The 20,528-nt window shown below is 41.2% G+C and overlaps 1 protein-coding gene across 10 annotated transcripts in view; it reads left to right on the forward strand.

Annotated features, from left to right (window-relative positions):
• ZFYVE28 (zinc finger FYVE-type containing 28) overlaps positions 1 to 20,528 on the forward strand; it is a 275,066-nt gene that overhangs the window by 145,816 nt on the left and 108,722 nt on the right. For all 10 annotated transcript variants that reach the window (XM_075930868.1, XM_075930867.1, XM_075930869.1 and 7 more), the window contains one exon: positions 19,644 to 19,781. In XM_075930868.1, coding sequence (XP_075786983.1) covers positions 19,644 to 19,781 — 138 coding nt within the window. The remainder of the gene's footprint in view (positions 1 to 19,643; positions 19,782 to 20,528) is intronic.

Consider the following 20,528-nt stretch of genomic DNA (forward strand, 5'->3'; position numbering starts at 1 on the left):
ATTGCTTACTGTTGCTAAGATCGATAAGACCACTAAGACTTGCAAAAAAAAGTTGCTAACTTGGTAAAAACTATCATCTATTAATCAGGTTAAAATGACAGTGAAGAGCAGTTTACCAGCTGCATACCAAGCACCCACTTAATGTACACTGTGCCCTCCTTTGGCAGTTTTTCGAGGTTTGCTACTATGGCTTTCACCAGTGAACAGCGGTGGATTGTGGAGTATGGCTGTGGGGAAATAGCAAGCCTAATATAAGGCAATTGTAGCAAGTTCATGACTCGCTAGTGCAGCACCTCTGGCTGGCCACTCTGGATTTAGTCCAGTCTCCGAGCATCCTTTCTTTGTGGTGTCTTGCTTGCTGTTACCTTTCTGTCCATTCTCCACCACTCATTATGACCCACATCCCACCAAGCATGGTGCCCTTCCCTCAGGCTGCTGCCCCACATCAGCACCCCCACACACTGGGGTCCTCCTTTCCCAGCCTCCTATATCCACCTTGCCTCAGTGATCGAGTGCCAGTTGTCATCTAGCTCCTGCCTCAGGGCAAACTGCAGTCAGAAACGGCCACTCATCATTGGAAACTGGGTGTGGACCTGCTGCCTATTCTTACCCTGGCTGCTCCTTTGCAGCCGTAGTCCCTCGCTGGGCCTCAGACTGGGGTTTATTCAAGCCTGAGCTTCCCTGGATCACCCTGTCTTTCCCCAGCACTGCTCTGCCCAAGGTACCCTACTAGCAGTCTGCTAAATCCCTGTCCCTCCTGAGCTGGAGAAAGAGGTTGCCCTTCTTGGCCTGCTATCTCTTTTTTTATACAGACCTGATGGACTCTGATTTGCTGATTAATTGCGTCCTGGGATCAGCACTCGCCCAGGGATATTTTAACCCTTTATATTCCAGTACCAGGCAACTGTCCCATCGTAGCACTATTCCAGGGTGCCAACAGAGGGATGCAGTCTAGACATACCCTCAGAAACTTTCAGACATGCTATTTGGGTGGAATTTCTTATTTTACAGCACTGTTACCTTGCCTATAGTACACACATTTTTGACTAATCATCCACATGTTAATGATCCCCCCCCCAAAGGGGCTGGATTTACACCAATTAGTTTAAGTTCTTTACACTGTCGTCTTACTTGAGTTAATAAGATGATTTAACAAATATCATTCCTAAACCACTTTATTGGGATTGATGTATTAGCAAAGAAGTTCAGTGATGATGCTTGACCAGGCCAAGTTTAAGAACAACTTTTTTCGTGTTAATGGAGATGCAGTTTCAATACTCTAATACAGTATAGAAATGCTTTATATAAAAAGAGGTCTCTGGATGGTAGCACTTGCTGCTGCTTCTTTTAGTATGATGAGAATAATTTCTCTGAGATGTACCGAGTTCTCAGAACAGTGTGTGAGTCAGTTCCAAGCATAGTTTAATGAAAATTATTCCAAGCATTGCAGGTCACAAGCTTCTCAGAAAAATGGTAATTTGACCCTCTAAAGTAAAATAAAAAGGAATCTGTTTTCATCATGGTGTAACTTCACTGTTCTTTTATTACACAATTGGAATCCGTCCCTGTATAGCATATTCAGGACCCACATATGAAATGATGTAATGTGATTTAGTAAGGGATATCTTATTTATTATCTACCAACAATAATCACTGAAATATAAAAGACAAGATTAAGACAACTCATGCCTTGAAGAGCTTACAGAGCAAAACACAGAAGCCTTCCTCTCAATGGATTTTGGCTCCCAAATGCCTAAATAATTTTGAAAATGAGATTGAAGTTCTTAAATCAGGCATTGCAACACTGAGTGCAGCAATTCCTTTAAAAATCTGCACTTTAGTTACCTGAGTTGTCATTTTGAGAAAAATACAAAGTATAACAAGTTGAGTACTCTGTGACTCTCTGTACCCAACCTCTGTCCATCTGTCTGCCAAAGACACTCTCCAAGAACATAACAATGTCTAGTCCTCTAGTCTGTCTTACAACAGTGGCCAGTGCCAGGTGTTTTTGAGGGAATGAACAGAACAGAAAATTATCAAGTGATCTATCCCTGTCACCTGTTCCCAGCTTAACAGAGGCTAGGGACACCATCTCTGCCCATACTGGCTAATAGCCATTAATCTGTCCTCTATGAATGTATTCAGTTATTTTTAATCTTGTTATAGTCTTGGCCTTTGCAATATCTTTTGGCAAGGGGTTCCACAGGTTATGCATTGTGTGGAAAAAAATCCCTTTTGTTTGTTTTAAACCTGCTGCCTATTTATTTCATTTGATAACCCCCTAGATCTTGGGGGGGGGGGGGGGGGGGGAGAGAAAGTTAACCTCTTTTCCAAGCTGAAAAGTCCCAACCTTATACATCTCTTATAAATGCCCTTTTCTGTACCTTCTCTAACTCCTATATATCGTTTTGAGACGGGACAACCATATCTACACACCATATTCAAGATATGGGAGTACAACACGATATTATATTTTCTATGTTGTTATCTATTCCTTTCCTTAATGATTCCCAGCTTTCTTTTAGTTCTTTTTGACTCCTGCTGCAGGTCGAGTCGATGTTTTCAGAGAACTTATACACTATGGCTACGTCTAGACTGGCATGATTTTCCGCAAATGCTTTTAACGGAAAAGTTTTCCGTTAAAAGCATTTGCAGAAAAGAGCATCTAGATTGACATGGACGCTTTTCTGGAAAAGCACTTTTTGCGGCAAAGCGTCTGTGCCAATCTAGATGTGCTTTTCCACAAAAAAGCCCTGATCACCATTTTTGCGATCAGGGCTTTTTTGCGCAAAACAGTTTTCAGCTGTCTACACTGGCTCTTTTGCGCAAAAGCTTTGCGCAAAAGGACTTTTGCCTGAACGGGAGCAGCATAGTATTTCCGCAGGAAGCACTGATTTCTTACATGAGATTGTCAGTGTTCTCGAGCAAATTCAAGCGGCCAGTGTAGACAGCTGGCAAGTTTTTCTGCAAAAGCAGTTGCTTTTGCGAAAAAACTTGCCAGTCTAGACATAGCCAATGATTCCAAAATCACTTTCCTGAGCGACAACTAATTTAGATCTAATCATTTTATACGTATAGCTGGGACTGTGTTTTCTAGTGTGTATTATTTTGCATTTATCAACATTGAATTTTATTTGGCATTTTATTGTCCAACCTCCCAATTTTCAGAGATGCCTTTGTAACTCTTTGCAGTCTGCTTTGGAATTAACTGTTTTGAGAATTTTGTATCATCTGTAAATTTGCCACCACTATTTTTCCTTTAATCACTGAGAATAGTACTATTTAGTGAGCTAAAAGGATGTTACAGTAAGGGAGGAGTATGATGTGCTATGTATAAGAATGAAATAAATCTAAATGTTAAGAGGATTTACTGTAAAGAGTAACATGTGAAGAAGCGATGTAAACAGGCAATGGAAATTAAGTAATATGATTTAGAAAACAGGAATATAAATAAAATATGACAGAGACTCTAGTTAGTCTAGTGGATGATGTGCCCATGGAATTTGCTTGTCCAGAGCTGTACTCTGGAATTGAAACTTTCATTTAAAAATTAAAAATATTTTTTAGCCTCTATTTCTGATGTTTAACCTTGAACTATATGTAAACCAAGGCAGTATTGTCTTCCTAAAGCAATAGACAGGCTGAAATGGTATATGTCTAGAAGGTGTGCATTGCATCAGTGGCTTTATTAGCATTACGAGTCACAGTCATGTTCCAGAAATACGTGTATACTGTTTTTTAATCTTGTTACTTCTGAAACCTAAAGATGGGATTTAGGTATTAACATTGTTCTGTTAAAAATAGGGCTGCTCTACACACTTGAAGCATGCATTTTCCTATTTAATTCATATAGCACTTCATTTTTTAAAAATAATGCTCTGGAGCTCAAGAATATCACCTCAGGATTTAAGTCTGGTTTGCCAGAGTACATGTCCATTTCTATAATAGAAGATGAAAAGTATTTTCATAGAGTACTTCAATATGACACTGACATTCTCTAACTTACTGTGGTATAGAATGGAATATTCCTCCTTTATGCTGGGAAAGAATTATTGCACAAGGTAAAGTTGGTTTTGGCTAGTTGTGGAATAATGAAAAAGGAAACCCATCTTTATACATATAATTAATTTATTTTTAGCAGTGAAAAGGATGACTTGAGTGCCACAAATTATACATTTTGTTGGAAAAGTTAGCCCAGCATTATAGAAAGGACTGAACCGTGATTATAATCATATTGTTAGTTTGAATCTAGGGAAATCTCATTGCCCAAATTTGGGGACTATCTGAAAAAAAAGTGTAACAAGCCTAACTCCAGAACTTCCCTTGGTCAGCATCCACTCTGCCTCACTTTAGAATCATAGAACACTAAACTTGAAGGGACCTCGAGAGGTCATTGAGTTCAGTCCCCTGCCCTCACGGCAGGACACAGTATGGTCAAGACCATCCCTGATAGATATCTATCTAACCAGCTCTTAAATATCTCCAGAGATGGAGATTCCACAACCTCCCTAGGCAACTTACTCCAGTGTTTGACCACCCTGAAATTTAGAAAGTTGTTTCCAATGTCCAACCTAAACCTTCCATTGTTTCTTGTCCTATCCTCAGAGGCCAAGGAGAACAAGTTTTCTCCCTCCTCCTTGTGACACGCTTTTAGATTCTTAAAAACTCCTATCATGTCCCCTTTCAGTCATCTCTTTTCTAAACTAAACAAGCCCAGTTCCTTCAGTCTTCCCTCATAGCTCATGATTTCTAGACCTTTAATCATTCTTGTTGCTCTTCACTAGACCTTCTCCAATTTCTCCACATCTTTCTTGAAATGTGGTACCCAGAACGGGACACAATACTCCAGCTGAGGCCTATTCAGATTAGAGGGGAAGAATGAATTCTTGTGTCTTGCTGACAACACTCTTATTAATGCATCCCAGAACCATGTTTGCTTTTTTTTGTAACAGAGTCACACTGTTGACTCATATTTAGCTTGTGGTCCACTATGATCCTTACCGTATTTTCCGGCGTATAGGGCGACTGGGTGTATAAGACGACCCCCTATCTTTTTAATTAAAAGATAGGGTTTCATCTTATACCCCAGCGCCCCTCCGCCTCCTTTGCTCCCGGTGTCCCTGGTCTGCTGGAGATGGTCCCCAGCAGACCAGAGGCACCGGGAGCAAAGCCGCCAGGAGCACCTGGGCTGCCCCCCCCCCCCACCGCCGGAGCCCCTCCGCGGCTTTGAAAGCCTCGGGGGAAGCCGGCGGCGGGGCATCCCAGGCGCTCATGGGCTGCGCCCCCGCCGGAGCCCCTCCGCGGCTTTGAAAGCCTCGGGGGAAGCCGGCGGGGGGGCATCCCAGGCGCGCATGGGCTGCCCCCCCGCCGGAGCCCCTCCGCGGCTTTGAAAGCCTCGGGGGAAGCCGGCGGGGGGGCATCCCAGGCGCGCATGGGCTGCCCCCCCGCCGGAGCCCCTCCGCGGCTTTGAAAGCCTCGGAAGAAGCCGGCGGGGGGGCATCCCAGGCACGCATGGGCTGCCCCCCCGCCGGAGCCCCTCCGCGGCTTTGAAAGCCTCGGGGGAAGCCGGCGGGGGGGCATCCCAGGCGCGCATGGGCTGCCCCCCCGCCGGAGCCCCTCCGTGGCTTTGAAAGCCTCGGGGGAAGCCGGCGGGGGGGCATCCCAGGCGCGCATGGGCTGCCCCCCCGCCGGAGCCCCTCCGCGGCTTTGAAAGCTTCAGGGGAAGCCGGCGGCGGGGCATCCCAGGCGCGCATGGGCTGCCCCCCCGCCGGAGCCCCTCCGCGGCTTTGAAAGCCTCGGGGGAAGCCGGCGGCGGGGCATCCCAGGCGCTCATGGGCTGCGCCCCCGCCGGAGCCCCTCCGCGGCTTTGAAAGCCTCGGGGGAAGCCGGCGGGGGGGCAGCCCATGCGCGCCTGGGATGCCCCGCCGCCGGCTTCCCCCGAGGCTTTCAAAGCCGCGGAGGGGCTCCGGCGGCGGGGCATCCGGCGTACAAGACGACCCCCGATTTTTGGGGGATGTTTTTTAACATCAGAGGTCGTCTTGTACGCCGGAATATACGGTAGATCCCTTTCTGCAGTACTCCTTCCTAGACAGTCACTTTCCATTCTGTATGTGTGAAACTGATTGTTCCTTCCTAAGTGGAGCACTTAAACTTCATCCTATTTATCTCAGACCATTTCTCCAATTTGTCCAGATCATTTTGAATTATGACCCTGGCCTCCAAAGCAGTTGCAATCCCTCCAAGCTTGTTATCTGCAAACTTAATAAACATACTTTTCATGCCAATATCTAAATTGTTGATGAAGATATTGAACAGAACTGGTCCCAAACAGACCTCTGTGGAACTTCTCTTGTTATGCTCTTCCAATAGGATTGTGAACCGTTAATAACTACTCTCTGAGAACGGTTATCCAGCCATTTATGCACCCACCTTATAGTAGCCCCATCTAAGTTGTATTTGCCTTCTTTATTGATAAGAAGATCATGCGAGACGATATCAAATGCCTTACTAAATTCTAGGTATAGCACGTCCACTGCTTCTCCCTTATCCACAAGACTCATTATCCTAAAGAAAGCTATCTGACTGAAGAGGAGAATAACAGAACAATACTGACAAGGAGTCCTGTTGTACCTTATAGACTAACAGATGTATTGCATCTGATGAAGTGGGATGAAAGCCCACGAAAGCTTATGCTCCAATACATCTGTTAGTCTGTAAGGTGCCACAGGACTCCTTGCCGCTTTTGCAGATCCAGACTAACATGGGTACCCCTCTGATACACAACAATACTGAGTTCCTTTCTGTTCTAGAATATAAATGCAAAGATTCAACTTTCCTTAACCAATTTTATGTTAAGGAAGGAGGTAGTATCAAAGGTCAACAATTTTCTACTATTGTAATGTAAGCCTCAGTGCATACTTTTTCTAAACGCTATGCCTTCGTCCTTTTGTCACATCTGATAGGGCATTTGGTTTTGCTGAATTGTCTTCAGTCTTGGATTCAATTCTAGAGCTCCCTCCTGCCAGTAAAGATACTGCTCAGGAGTCATTTGAAATGGAACGGCCATGGGGACACTACTTCATGATGAGGTTACTCACCTTTTACAGTAACTGGTTCTTCAAGATGTGTGTCCCTATGGGTACTCTGATATTTAGCCTTCATCCACTCTGGTTTGGATTCTTGGTTGGATTTGGATAGAGTAGTAATGGAGAGACATTTGCCTATGCTGTTCTATATCCTTTTAGTGGGCAGCATGAGATTGTATGGTGCAAACAGACATTGCTAATGGAAATTCTCGTCCGAGACTCAAGGGGAACACGCACACTAGAAGGGAGACATATCTTGGAAAATAGTTACTGCACAACATGAGTAACTTTTTCTTATATTCTGCATAATACATGGCAGATTATTGCCTGGTTTTGTGAAATATGAGCAAATGAGATTAAATGCAGACCAATTAAAAAAGAGAGAAATCCACTCACTCATCTCTGAGCAGGGCTTGTATTGCCTTACTTTGCACTACCACAGGCTGACAAGCTAAGTTATGCAACCTCAGCTACAAGAATACTAAGCTTAAGTCAACATACTTAGGTATGCATTCCGTGGCATTTTCACAGAAGTAAGTCAACAGCTGATGCTTTCCCATCAACTCTGCCTACTCTTCTCATTTTGATGGAGTACTGGAGTCAACGTGAGAGGGCTTGGCAGTCAATATATCATGTTTATATTAGATGTGATAAATTGATCAATCGCTGACCATTGATCCAGTGGGTAGTGAGGACATGCCCTTAGATTGTTTTCTGCCAAACATTCTGCTTATCCTGATGTATTAAAGTACTTGTCCAAAGGTGTCAACTTTGTGTCTTTCAAGTTTATATGGCAACATGAAGAAAATAAGAGCATTTAGATTAAAGTACTAACATTTACACCAAATTTAATCTGTTTCATTCATGCTTAGTGGGCAAGGTTAAAAAGTCATTACTGAGTGTGCTTTTGAGATACATGTGTATGTGAAGAGCTATGAAAACACTAAGAGTACAATGATAATGTCAGAATGGATTGGCAATAAATTATGGGGGGAATGCTTATTGTACTTGTCACTTAACATTTTTAATAATGGTGTTCTTGGAACAAGTACTGTCTGTAGTCATTGTGAACATAAAGGCAATTTAAATGAACTGTGATATTTTCCTGTTTGATTGCATCTGTCGGTTGAAGATAATTTTCACACAGAATTATGCACACAGACATCTCTTAAACGAGACAAATTAACCTAATAACATTATAAGAAGATCCCAGTTGGCATCTGAAACATAACTGTTAGTTAAAAGTTTACTAGATGATATTCCATATTTCATTTTATTAGACTGTATAAAGGTTAGACATTGTGAATTTTGAACTAGGAATCTTTTTAGCTAATTTAAAGGCCTAAATCATCTTAGGCTGCTTACTTTGTAACCCTTTAGAAATTATACTAGTTGTATCAGTATAGGTCAGCAAAGGAGATAGAAGTAGCTATAATAGATGGCAGGAGCAAGTACTGAGTAATGACATTGTAATTGGCTTAAATAATTTAAATTCTTTGCTTTTGTGATATTTTGGGAACAGATCAACAGAAACGATTAGGGGGCTGGAGCACATGACTTCTGAGGAGAGGCTGAGGGATTTGGGTTTATTAAGTCTACAGAAGAGAACAGTGAGGAGGCATTTGATAGCAGCCTTCATCTACCTGAAAGGGAGTTCCATAAAGGATGAAGAGAGGCTGTTTTCGGTGGTGACAGATGACACAATGAAGAGCAATGGTCTCAAGTTGCACTGGAGGAGATATAAGTTGGATATTAGAAAAAAAATCTTTTTCACTAGTAATGCGGTGAAGCACTGGAATGGGTTACCTAGAGAGGTGGCAGAATCTCCATCGCTAGAAGCTTTTAAGTCCCGGCTTGACAGAGCTCTAGCAGGAATGATTTAGTTGGGATTGGTCCTGCTTTTAGCAGAGGGTTAGACTCAATGACCTCCTGAGGTCTCTTCCAACCCTATGATTCTATGATGCTAGGATTAGACATATAGATATACATTTTCCAAGAAAAGAGGAAATAGTGATGAAAAACAAAATTCCTTCACTCCATTCAGTCACGTTACAAAATGTGAAGGTTGGTTATAACTCTGTGGAAAATCCATTCCAGTATTCCAGATTCTACTGTCCTTTGATAGACTTAAAAACTACTGTAATGGCAAACAGTAGATTGAATTGATTGGCTGGAGAGAAGCTCTCATAAAAAAAGTATATATTAGAAGTCGTGATGAAACTATGGCAGGAAGATTTGGAAATATTTTTAGGGAACACCGGAAAAAATACTGAATTGGACATGGGACAGTACAATGAACCTCTTACAAATAAAATGATATGCTAAATAAAGAGGGAAAATACATAAAAAGGGGAGGAAGCATTGATGAGCGTTCTAATACAGAAAAGAATAAAGAAATCAGACTGAAGAGAAAATGGTTATTTTGTAAAGCTAAGATGTGATGCCAAGACCAGAGCAAGAACTAGCCTTGAATTATGGAATAATGTGTAGGTGACGGTGAAATATCCATTTGTGCTGTGGGGACCTATCTTGGACAGTAGACAGGATGAAATTTCGTTAATGATTAATATATTCTCTCCAAATATTCTGTGTTAAAGTAGATTATCAATACTGTTCTATTGCACTTGTTCCCAGTGACGATTGCTTCTATAAATATCACAGAGGAAAACTCAAAGGCTGTGTCTAGACTGGCAAGTTTTTCCGCAAAAGCGGCTGCTTTTCCGGAAAAACTTGCCAGCTGTCTACACTGGCCGCTTGAATTTGCTCAAGAACACTGACGGTCTAATGTAAGATTGTCAGTGTTCTTCCGCAGTCCCGTTCGGGAAAAAGCCCTTTTGCGCAAATGTATTTTTGTCTTTATTTTGCTGTTCTCCCTCTTACCATTGCTTAGAATCATGACCTCTATCATTTGATGATCACATTGACCCACACAGCCTTTCACTCTGAACCAGTTCCTTCTTATTTGTAAAAATGAAATCTAAAACAGCCTCCCCATGTAGCTTTCTTCATCTTTTGAAATAAAAAATGGTCTCCAGTACATTCCAAGAACATAGAATGAACGCGAGCAAGCTCTCATAGAATCATAGAATAATAGGACTGGAAGGGACCTCGAGAGGTCATCGAGTCCAGCCCCCCGCCCTCAAGGCAGGATCAAGCTCCGTCTACACCATCCCTGACAGATGTCTATCTAACCTCTTCTTAAATATCTCCAGAGAGGGAGATTCCACCACCTCCCTTGGCAATTTATTCCAATATTTGACCACCCTGACAGTTAGGAATTTTTTCCTAATGTCCAATCTAAACCTCCCCTGCTGCACTTTAAGCCCATTACTCCTTGTCCTGTTCTCAAAGAAGAACAGACAGTTTACCTGTTTCCATAACTGGTGTTCTGCGAGATATGTTGCTCATTTCTATTCAACACCGTGCCCTCTTTCCCCCTTCTGGTGTTTCCGTAAAGAAAGAACCAAGGTTGGAGGAGGCCAGAAACACTATATCGGGGGCACTGAAGCAGGACCCTGTGGGTACTGCTGAGGGAAAATATTCCAGCACTGGTGCATGTGGTGACCACGCACACCTATGTTCTGTGGACATGAGTGATACATCAAAAAATACCAGTTACAGAAACAGGTAACTCTTTTGTCAGAGCATATGTCAGCCAATCAGCATCAATTAATTATTTCAGAAGTTTCATATAATCAGTGAAAAAAAATTACAATATTGGACTGGGGAAAGGATTGACCAAAACTGACTTGTTATGCATATATTGCTTCTTAATTTTCTGTGGAGCTCTTTTCTATTTTTCTGAGAATTTGTGACACTTATTAGTCCACAGTGAACAATGTGAAACTAGTTATTATCTGAGAGCAATCTTTCATATTAAGTAAAATGAGATCATTTAGCACATGTGAACATTAGGTCTCTTTGAATCAAGAGTAATTAATTAGCCATTCTCAGGGAGCTCACTGCCCTTGGCAAGGTCTGGGGCATGTCCCTACAAGGGAGAGAGCCTTAGGCGGAAGGCTGAGGACAGCTGGACTTCAGTGCCGCTCAGACCATGGCACCCTGCCAGTGCTGCCTAGGAGAAGACTGCATGATGCCTCCACCTTCCCAGGCATCCCTAAGAGCTGCCCGGAGCATGCCACACAGCGATTTAAAGGGGTCGGGGCTCTGGGTGCTGTGACTGCTGGGGCAGCAGCAGCTGGAGTCCCAGGCTTCTTTGAGTCACCAGGTCCTAGGGCAGTTGCCCACTTTGTCCTCCCTCTGTTAGGAGGCCTGGGCCATTCTACTCATTGGCACATCCTTTTTGATCCTATAAAGAAGTAGAAATGCTATCTCATAAAGTCTTAGGAACAAAATGAAAGATTGGGGAGAGATGTGTGGAAAAGTAGTAGGAACATAGAGACTTCTCCATGTTCACTAGGTTTTCTGTTTGTTTTTGCTTATTGCTTCAGATCAAGTAGGTCATTTAGAGAACTGTTCATTGATTAAGGCTGTTGGTGGACTGGATTGAAAATGCTATGCGATACAAGTCAAGGAATTAATACTTAGCAAAGAAAAACCTTAGGAAGGAATTTTGGCTCAAATCCAAGTTGTGTTGAGTACACCGGATCCTTATGCTCCGTGGAGATGAATGAGAGGGTAAATAGAGGAGGCTCTAAACCACAGTTGCAATCCCTCTGGTTCTGGGTTGGGTCTCTAGCACAAAATAGATTTAGATACAAGGCTGCTCTTATATCAGACAGAATAGACATTCATCTCTTGGAATCATGTTCCAGCACCCCGATATGTCTCTACACCAAGGTTAAGGGAGCGCATTGTGTGAGGCTGGCTTTTCTAGCTCAACCCCATTTCAAAATTCCTTTATCCCTGGAGAATCTTCAGCTGCGTTCTTAGAGCATCTTTAAGATCACTTTGCCCCACTCTGGCAGTACAGAGACCTTAAATGGGTCAAAACCAAGGACCATTATGTGGATCTTATAAGATAAAATACATCAGTGATGTAATTCAAATATAATGTGTCTTATCTAGTGACTGATTTATAATTAAAGAGGTGCCAGGACAAAAGCAATTAATGCTGGGGCTCAAACAGGTTTTTGTTTTTGTTTTTGTTTTTTTACATTAAAAAATGATACAGCAGGCCCACAGAGAATAGGGTTATAAACTGCTAAGCCTAGAGGTACCAAGGCAAGCCCTGGCACAAATTAAACACTGTGTTTATCCCAGAAATGACTATGACACTATGTGTAGAATGGAATAATGATGAAACAAGGATACTTATTTTAATATTGGTAAACTGTTTATGCAAGACAAATGCACTATACCTAATGTTTATAGAAAAAAATACAGATAGGCATGCCCTGCTGTGAGGAAACAAAACATATTTGTCTTCTTAATGTATCTGTCAGATAATAATAGGTTTCAAGAGTTTCATCTATATCTATTAAGTGATAGTTATCCCTTAGCAACAAAATAAGGCTTGGGACAGTTAGTCTCTAATGAAAACCCAGTTTTTCTATAAAATCCATATATAACCCTAGGGAGAGAATGAAGGAACCTATTTCAGTAAACACACTCCAGTTCTTCCAGAATAAGTTAATGTTAGTGAATGTCTTCCTTCATCTGTGTGACTAAAGATAAATCTTTTCTTGAGTACAGGGAGAAGGATGCTGTCGACCAGCTGAGGTCCAAAAATGAGAGAGGATAATTCCATACAGCATTGCTACAGAATATTGCTTAAAGGGGGGGGGGGAAGTATTCCCCCCAAAAACAGTAATGCAAGAAATGCATCCTACGAGAGAGCTACAATCTCCCTTTGTGTGTGTGTGTATGTGGGCAGGGGGAGGAGGGTGCGGAGGGAGGGAATTCAGTAAAACCTATAGATGAGATAGAGAAAAAGTGAAATTAATATTCCATGACTAGGTCTATATTTCACTATCTCTGAGGGAAAGATGAGAACAGGACAATTATCTATATTCTATGAGTCAAACACAATGCATACGACATTTGGAACTATGATTAACAATGAAGCAGGAATTAGAATCTAGATGATAGTACATGTTCCTCCAACTACAGCAAGATTTGGCTCATCTTGCTTAGGCACCCAGTCCAACGGAAGTGATGCTGTAAGACCAATAACATTTTTAAGCAAGATCTTGGAGTTGGGACACCTAAATATGGGGCAGATGATTAAATGAATTATACAAATCTCAAAGAAATTTGAATATACACGCTGTTAGAGTTTTTTTTCTGTTATTCAAGACAGTCATTTCCATCATCTGGCACACTGATAATAACAAGGCTGCAGTTCTACACAAGAGTTTAGGAACAGTGATCCTCTGTATTTTAACTAAATACAGACCAACTGCAGCAATCAGTTATTAGGAGTAATCTTTTAAATTGGTGTGTGTGGCAACCATCCTTCATTCAGAATAAATGTAAGGAGTAGTTAAACTATATTTTGGAGTGAGATTCCTGAAACAATGGGTTTCAGCAACCTGAAACCACGCACAATAAGGGACACGTGCAAGGCTAATCATCAACCAAACTATGTGGGGGGTGGGGTTTTGATGGAAATATGTATGCCTCAGAGAAAAGACTGCAGTCAGAAAACAGGCAGAAAGAAACAACCACAAAGCTCACAGCAAGAGGAGGAATGGAAATTTGTCCCAAAAGAGAGAGAAAAGACGAGACTGTGCTGACTGGAAAAAGCTTGGAACTCTGAGCAAATAAAATGTCTCTGCTTGATTCAGATGGTGCTCTAGAAACCCAACTTTGTATGTGTTCTATATAAATAAACATGATATCATTTAAGAAATACCACAGACTTTATCATCAATTTCTCCTCCTAATGGAAAAAGCTCACAAGACTGGGTAACTGTGCCAAAAGAAGTAATGGAATTAGTATTTATTATGAATTTAGTTCTTCGTATTTTCTGTGTGTTTTAGTGGTGCCCAAATTATACAAGACACTTTCCAGACAGAAGTAAGACACAATTTCTGCTTAGAGTAGCTTTCAGTCTAACATAAGCCATTCAGACAGACAATGAGACAGAAGTTAATACTGTAGAATGTGGTCAAATATTGGGCAAGGACTTTCTTACTGAGGTGGATTTGTTTTAGGTAATACAGCAGAAGTTGGTCTTCAGGTGGCACTTAAACAGTTAGAGAGCCTTGAGTTAGATGGTTTTAAGAAATTATAGTGCATTTTCTAGGGGGTGATGTGAAGAAAACCACAGTTTTATGCAAAAAGTTGACAAATAGATGGCCCACAGCTGCATTGTTGGAGTAATCATTCTTTCTAGAGTACAAGTTTGTTGTACTACCCTCCATTTTCTGGCCTTCAGAAGGCAAATGCAACACCTCCTCTCATTGTTCATAATGCCATGTGAATACTGACTCTTATCTCCACTTTCCTGAGTGTTTCTCAAGACTTAGCTTTCCCTTTTTTGGCCAATATTTTATATTGCAAGCTAACTTCCTATGTCCATTTTAGACCTAAGACTACTTGCCTGTCTCTCCCATCCAAAAAGTTCAAATTTGTAACTTTCATCCTCCATTTCACCCCAATTCATGGAGAGAGTGAGAAACTGCTGTCCATTGCACTGGGAGAAAATCACTATGTCTTAAATGGAACCAATCTCATCCTAGCATGCACATGAATACAAATATAACAAATAAAACCTTTAGGCTCCAATGCAGAGATATGGATCAAGTGAGAGATTTACTACTTTAATTCCAACTAATTGATTTTTGTTGCTTAAATGAGAGAGAAACCACAACATCACCATGTGTCTGAATCCATTCATTCATTGCTTACAAAGCAGAATACTGTAATTAACTAAATTGAAAGTTTCTTGAAGCTCTATTAAAGAAAAGACTAATTTGCTTACAATGCATTGGTTCATCTGTCTAAATCAGTTGGCCTTCTTCCAGTTTTGGGGTAGCTATCTGACAGCATTGTTAAGCAAGTGTTCCAGATTTCCTTATTTGGTTATTCTGATGCCTGCATCATAAGGTTACACAGAAAAGACAAGAAAAGAATTATGATAGGAAAAAAATCTGAATACATAGTTCATCTGTTATAAGTTCCCAGTGACTCTTGCTTATTTAAAATGACTATATAAACTGTACAAAATCAAAATGTTTGAATAATTTTTGATGGGCGGAAGCTACGTCAAGGTCAGGAAATGGGCATGCCAAAGAAAATAATATATTACAATATAATTGCCACCAAGACTTCTTACTTCAGGAGAGAGACACATAAAATGATAAAATCAGCATCTGATATTCTGTACCAGCAACACTGGGAGGATAGTACACCAGTGTTAACCTTTTGGAAAGTGCATTTTGGCCCTCTGGCCATGTCACCAAAGTAGCTCAGTCCCCACTTTCAGGGTATCAGTGTCCAAAGAACCGTAGAGGGTCCTATGCCCTTATGACAGGGAAGGACTCTCAGTTTATCTCCTGGGCCCTATGAGGGACTTACACTTGTATGTTTTCACTCCTGAGAGAGGTAGAAGTGAGGTTTTTGTCCTTCTACAATAAAGGCATTTGGTAGGGGAGCCCAAGCCTTTCCATTCCTCTAAGCTCCGATCTAGGGCCCTATGAGAAGTAAGCAATGTCAGACACCACCAGGGTGTGCCTCAACATTGTTCCCTGAAGGTACCATTTCCTGCCATCTGTTTTCCTCCACACTCTGAGTCCAACTTCAGATAGAAAAGGGGTGTATCTGAATCTTCAACCTGGCTGGCCCTTTCTAATGGAAGCCCAGAACTGCTTCTTAACCCCTTCAGTCCTAGTGTGGGGTTTATATACCCCATCACAGGCTTACTAACTACTTAAGCCAACTACAGGTGTGAAAATATGTAATAGCAGCCAGTGAACGGAAAGTGTTAAGAGTTTGTCTTGTTCTGACTCAGTCTAGAATCTGAAAACTTTCTATTAGTAGATGAATTGATTTTCTGTGTCAGAACAGATTGAAATTCACTATGTGTTAATTTTGTCGAATTAGCTTCAATGAGAAACAATATGTTTTAATGTCTAAATTACTGATGCAGCACAAATAACAAATCACCTGAACTCATGTCAAATCAGTTGGTGAGGCCACTAAATTTGCACTATAACAGAAGCTAGGAGTGTGCAAGAGTGAGAAGTGTTTCAATAATTATCTCATGCTCTTAGATAACTTCTAGAGATACTATATGCAGAATTGCTGACAGTGAGAAAAAATGTAAATGCAACTTACTTTTGTTATTCACAGCCTAATATTTTCTAAAAATATTTATATTAGTTAGTTGAAATGATTTTATACCTTTTGAAATAATAGCATTTGTGGTAAGAAAATGTATCAGTGCACTCAGTCAACAGATGCTTGTAATCATTAACTGCTGAAATTAGGTTTCTATAAAATAAAGATAAAACACCTTTGTAAATGCAATGAAAATGGGAAGACCAGCAAAATCCAGTTGCTTAGGCCGTGCTGGGGCCCAGTATTTCACTCTCACATCACATAAAATATCCTTTGACATCAGTGGGAATTTCTCTTAAGAAAAGACTGCCAAATGGAAATAGAATCTTTCTTTAACTTGCTATAAAATATTGGAAAATTTGAACATGCTTTTCAGTGGTAGATTAAAACAGGGATTTGTCTACTGGAGATGCCTCTTCTTATAGATTGACTGCACTAAATATTATCGTTGAATAGTGAAAGAAAATGAATGGAAAAATATAACATTAGTATGCATTTGTTAGTTAGAAAATAAATGTAAAGTAGAATATCATCGCCTGTCCTAAATTAGCGGGGTATTATATAAAATTTATTACCAAATTCAAATTGTTGTAATTTATTTCTGTCTGAGCCCCCATGCTATAAAAATTCTCTGTATTTCCCAGAGCTTTTATAGAGCTGAGTTGTTAAGATTATATTTTCCCACCATCTCGCTCCAGTGTTAAAAGATTTTCAGGGGCTTATATTAATTCTTTGATACCACAAGTCAGGAGTTTTAATCTGATATGCCAACTCAAATTGCACTGGTGATAATATTAGGAGCTTCAGGCAATTCATCTGACCCTGAAGGACAAAAATAGTGCATTGATTTTAAGTCTTTTGCTTGCTTCATGATTTTATACTTTTAAAATTTTTATATACCTGGATACATAATGTGCTCAGTTTAGGACATTTTACACTCTCTCTAATTTTGGGTGAGAACAACATTCAGGAGTTTATCTCCTTATATCCACTTGCAAAATATGTTGGTGCACTAATTAGATCTCTTGAGTCAATAGTGGTTTGTGAAGTATAGTTCAAAAGCAAGGTTTTTTTAGTTAGTTTTTGATTAATTGGAGTATTCGATTTACTGCCCCACTTTGCTAGAACTTGCAGCTGAATATTTCTCTATAATATATATTCAAATGTAGTGATGTACATTTTTGTTAGTATGCAACAAGACATCCTTTATAATGCTCTCATATGTTTTTAACCATTGCAGGGTATTTGGAATTATAATAACTTCAGTGTCTCAGATACCAGTGTATTGTGAGTGGTATATATTCAGTCTTCAATGTATTCAATTTTGTAAATCTTTAAATGGAGACTGCTGTATCTGTTGGTTATGTGTTGAGTGACAATGTTCTATGGTAACAATAGCAGCCTGCATTAGAATTGTAGGAAATGTGAATCTGAGTTTGAATCTGAGAGATGTTCATCCCCACAAAAGAGTTTAAAGAAAACTTCTCTTTTGCTTTTTCTTTAACAAAAATTCACAAAGAAAAAGAAAAAGAAATCATAGACTTAAAAGCATTCTGCCTTCTAAACATACTTCTCGAAGTGACAGATTCTGTTTGTTTGAAAAACATCTTAGCTATGAAGAAAAGGACTACATTAAATAGAGAAGGTATGAGACAGAAACAAAACATTTTAAATAAAGGCACTTTTAGCCTTTTTCATACTTCAAATCTATCTTTTTTACATTGAAGCAATTTGATAAGACTCCTGAGGGATTTGTAAAAATATTTTCACATAAATGAATATAGAATATGGGCCAGATTATTTACTGCATATCAGGGACTTTGTTGTGGCTCCCTAGTGTTCTCAGCTCAGCTCAGGTTAGAGCAGCATCTAGGCCTCTCTAACGTGCACTGGTCTGCCTTTGGTCCTCAAGGAGGTTGCAGTGGAGGAAAAGAGAGCATCCAGGTATTCATTCTCTGTGCCCCCTGGACACTTGAGTGAAAACACCTGCTTTAGAATGCCAGAGCAATCCCTTTTCATTCCCTTCCAAGAAAGCTCAGTTCTTATATTTGGATTCCTTTAGGGTACTCTAAGCAGCACACTTTATGAGAACTGAAGCATATATTTTCAGGGGTGATGGTCAAAGTTAAAAGTGGGAAATCTGATTTATTTATGCAACCTGGGATATTTAGTTGAAATTTATATTATGAGGTTGCTATTTTTTTAAAAATTTAGAAGTATATTAAGATTGTCAGAGGTGCCTAGAGCATTCAGATAGATGTCTCTTGTGATTTTATTAATCTAAAATATAGATAAATCAATACATCTAGAATGGTCAGTTTCTATTAAGAAAGATATGTCTTCCCTAGTCACCCTGGAAGTTTTGTGTCTTTACAATCAAGTTTTTATTTTTTAATTTGTTTTCTTTCCTATGCTGATTTGTGGAAGACTCCACATAAACAAAAGGAAACTCATTTTACAAACTGACTTGTTACACAGGGAAGAATGCTCCTCGTACAAAGTACTGTTAACCACATACAGTAAGCAGCCTGAACAAAATAGCAAATGTGTTTTCTCTCTTACTTCAATCTTTTTTATTTTTGGTGATTGAAAATATTAACATCTAAAATATGAAATACGGGCATTCCCCGGGTTACATACAAGATAGGGACTGTAGGTTTGTTCTTAAGTTGAATTTGTATGTAAGTCGGAACTGGCGTCCAGATTCAGCCGCTGTTGAAACTGACCAGCGGCTGACTACAGGAAGCCCGAGGCAGAGCTACTCTGCCCCGGGCTTCCTGGAATCAGCTGCTGATCAGTTTCAACAGCGGCTGAATCTGGACGCCTGGGACACAGCAGCTGGGGCGCTGCCCGGTAGGTCCCCGCAGCACCGCACCTCGGCGCTGCGTGGACCAACCCGGCAGCACCCCAGCTGCTCTACCCCGGGCGTCGACGAGAAAAGCCTGGTCTGGTGGGGGTGGGGGGGCACACTAGCTGCGCCCCCCCCCCCCCCCCCCCCAGCAGACCAGGGAGACGCGGAGCAGCTTTTCTCGCCGCAGAGGTCACGGGCGGCAGGACCGTGGCGCGTCTGGGTGGTCCCGCCGCCTGCATCCTCCAGGGCGAGAAAAGCCCCATTCGTATGTAGGGATCCGATGTAAGTCGGATCCATGTAACTCGGGGACTGCCTGTATGTGGATTTTTTTTTTACTTGGTATCCCTTTGGGTTTCTAAATGTTGGAGAAAATAATATGAGACTTCTTAGAGTTAAGTTATTTTCTTAAAATACATTGTATGAATTCATGTACACTATCCAGCTCTTTTTTTTTCTTCAGGATAATGTTTTAAACATTGTAAATCAGATAATGGATGAATGCATTCCACATGAACGGGCCAACCGGGACTTCTGTGTAAAATTTCCAGAAGAAATACGCCATGATAACCTTGCAGGGCAGCTTTGGTTTGGAGCAGAGGTAGGTCACTGTTGTTTCTATTATTTTTTTTTTCAAGAAAGATTGACTTACTGCATGCTGCTTGAAAGTATGACTGAAGGCTTGTATTAAACAATTATTTTGAAAATTAATCTAGTAAATTTTAATGTATAGTCTCAGCAGGGCTCCATATCATTGTGGAGGGCACCTTGGGTGTCTCAAGGGGAGATTTCGCTGCCTTCTCACCCGGGTGGACCTTGGCAAGGTGATGGCAGCATGCTGTGTCAATCACAATATTTGTGAAAACAAGGGGGAGGCTTTTCTTCCAGGTGAGGTGCAGAGGCCGACCAGATTGGCAGGGCCTTTGAGCAGCCATGCCTGGCTTGCTATCCAGCATGCCCATCAGCGAGCTGTGTGTATTCGTGAGGCCCTGAGGAAGTTTCACACAAGGACCCCAATGACACACTCCCTTGGACCTCCCCACAAGGGGCCTGCACATTGCCCCTCTGTGTTTTTCCTACTCCACCTCTCCTGTCTCCTGCCATCCTATCCCCACTTCTCCTGCACAGACAATACAGTACGCTTTTGGTTTGGAAACAATGAACTCTGGTTTTTTTTTTTTTTTATTGTGGGGAATGCTACCGGGAGTGACTGAGGAAAGAACCTGGAAGTGGGGAGGATGAGGGAGGAAAGGCTCAGGGCTGGGGCTGGGAGTGGTGTCTGCGTTGGGTGGCTCCACTACCTCATGTGTGGGGGCCCAGACTGGCATTATACGTGCATCAATGTTCA

This window comes from Pelodiscus sinensis, chromosome 5, assembly GCF_049634645.1.
Source record: "Pelodiscus sinensis isolate JC-2024 chromosome 5, ASM4963464v1, whole genome shotgun sequence".
In the NCBI taxonomy this organism is placed as follows: domain Eukaryota; kingdom Metazoa; phylum Chordata; order Testudines; family Trionychidae; genus Pelodiscus; species Pelodiscus sinensis.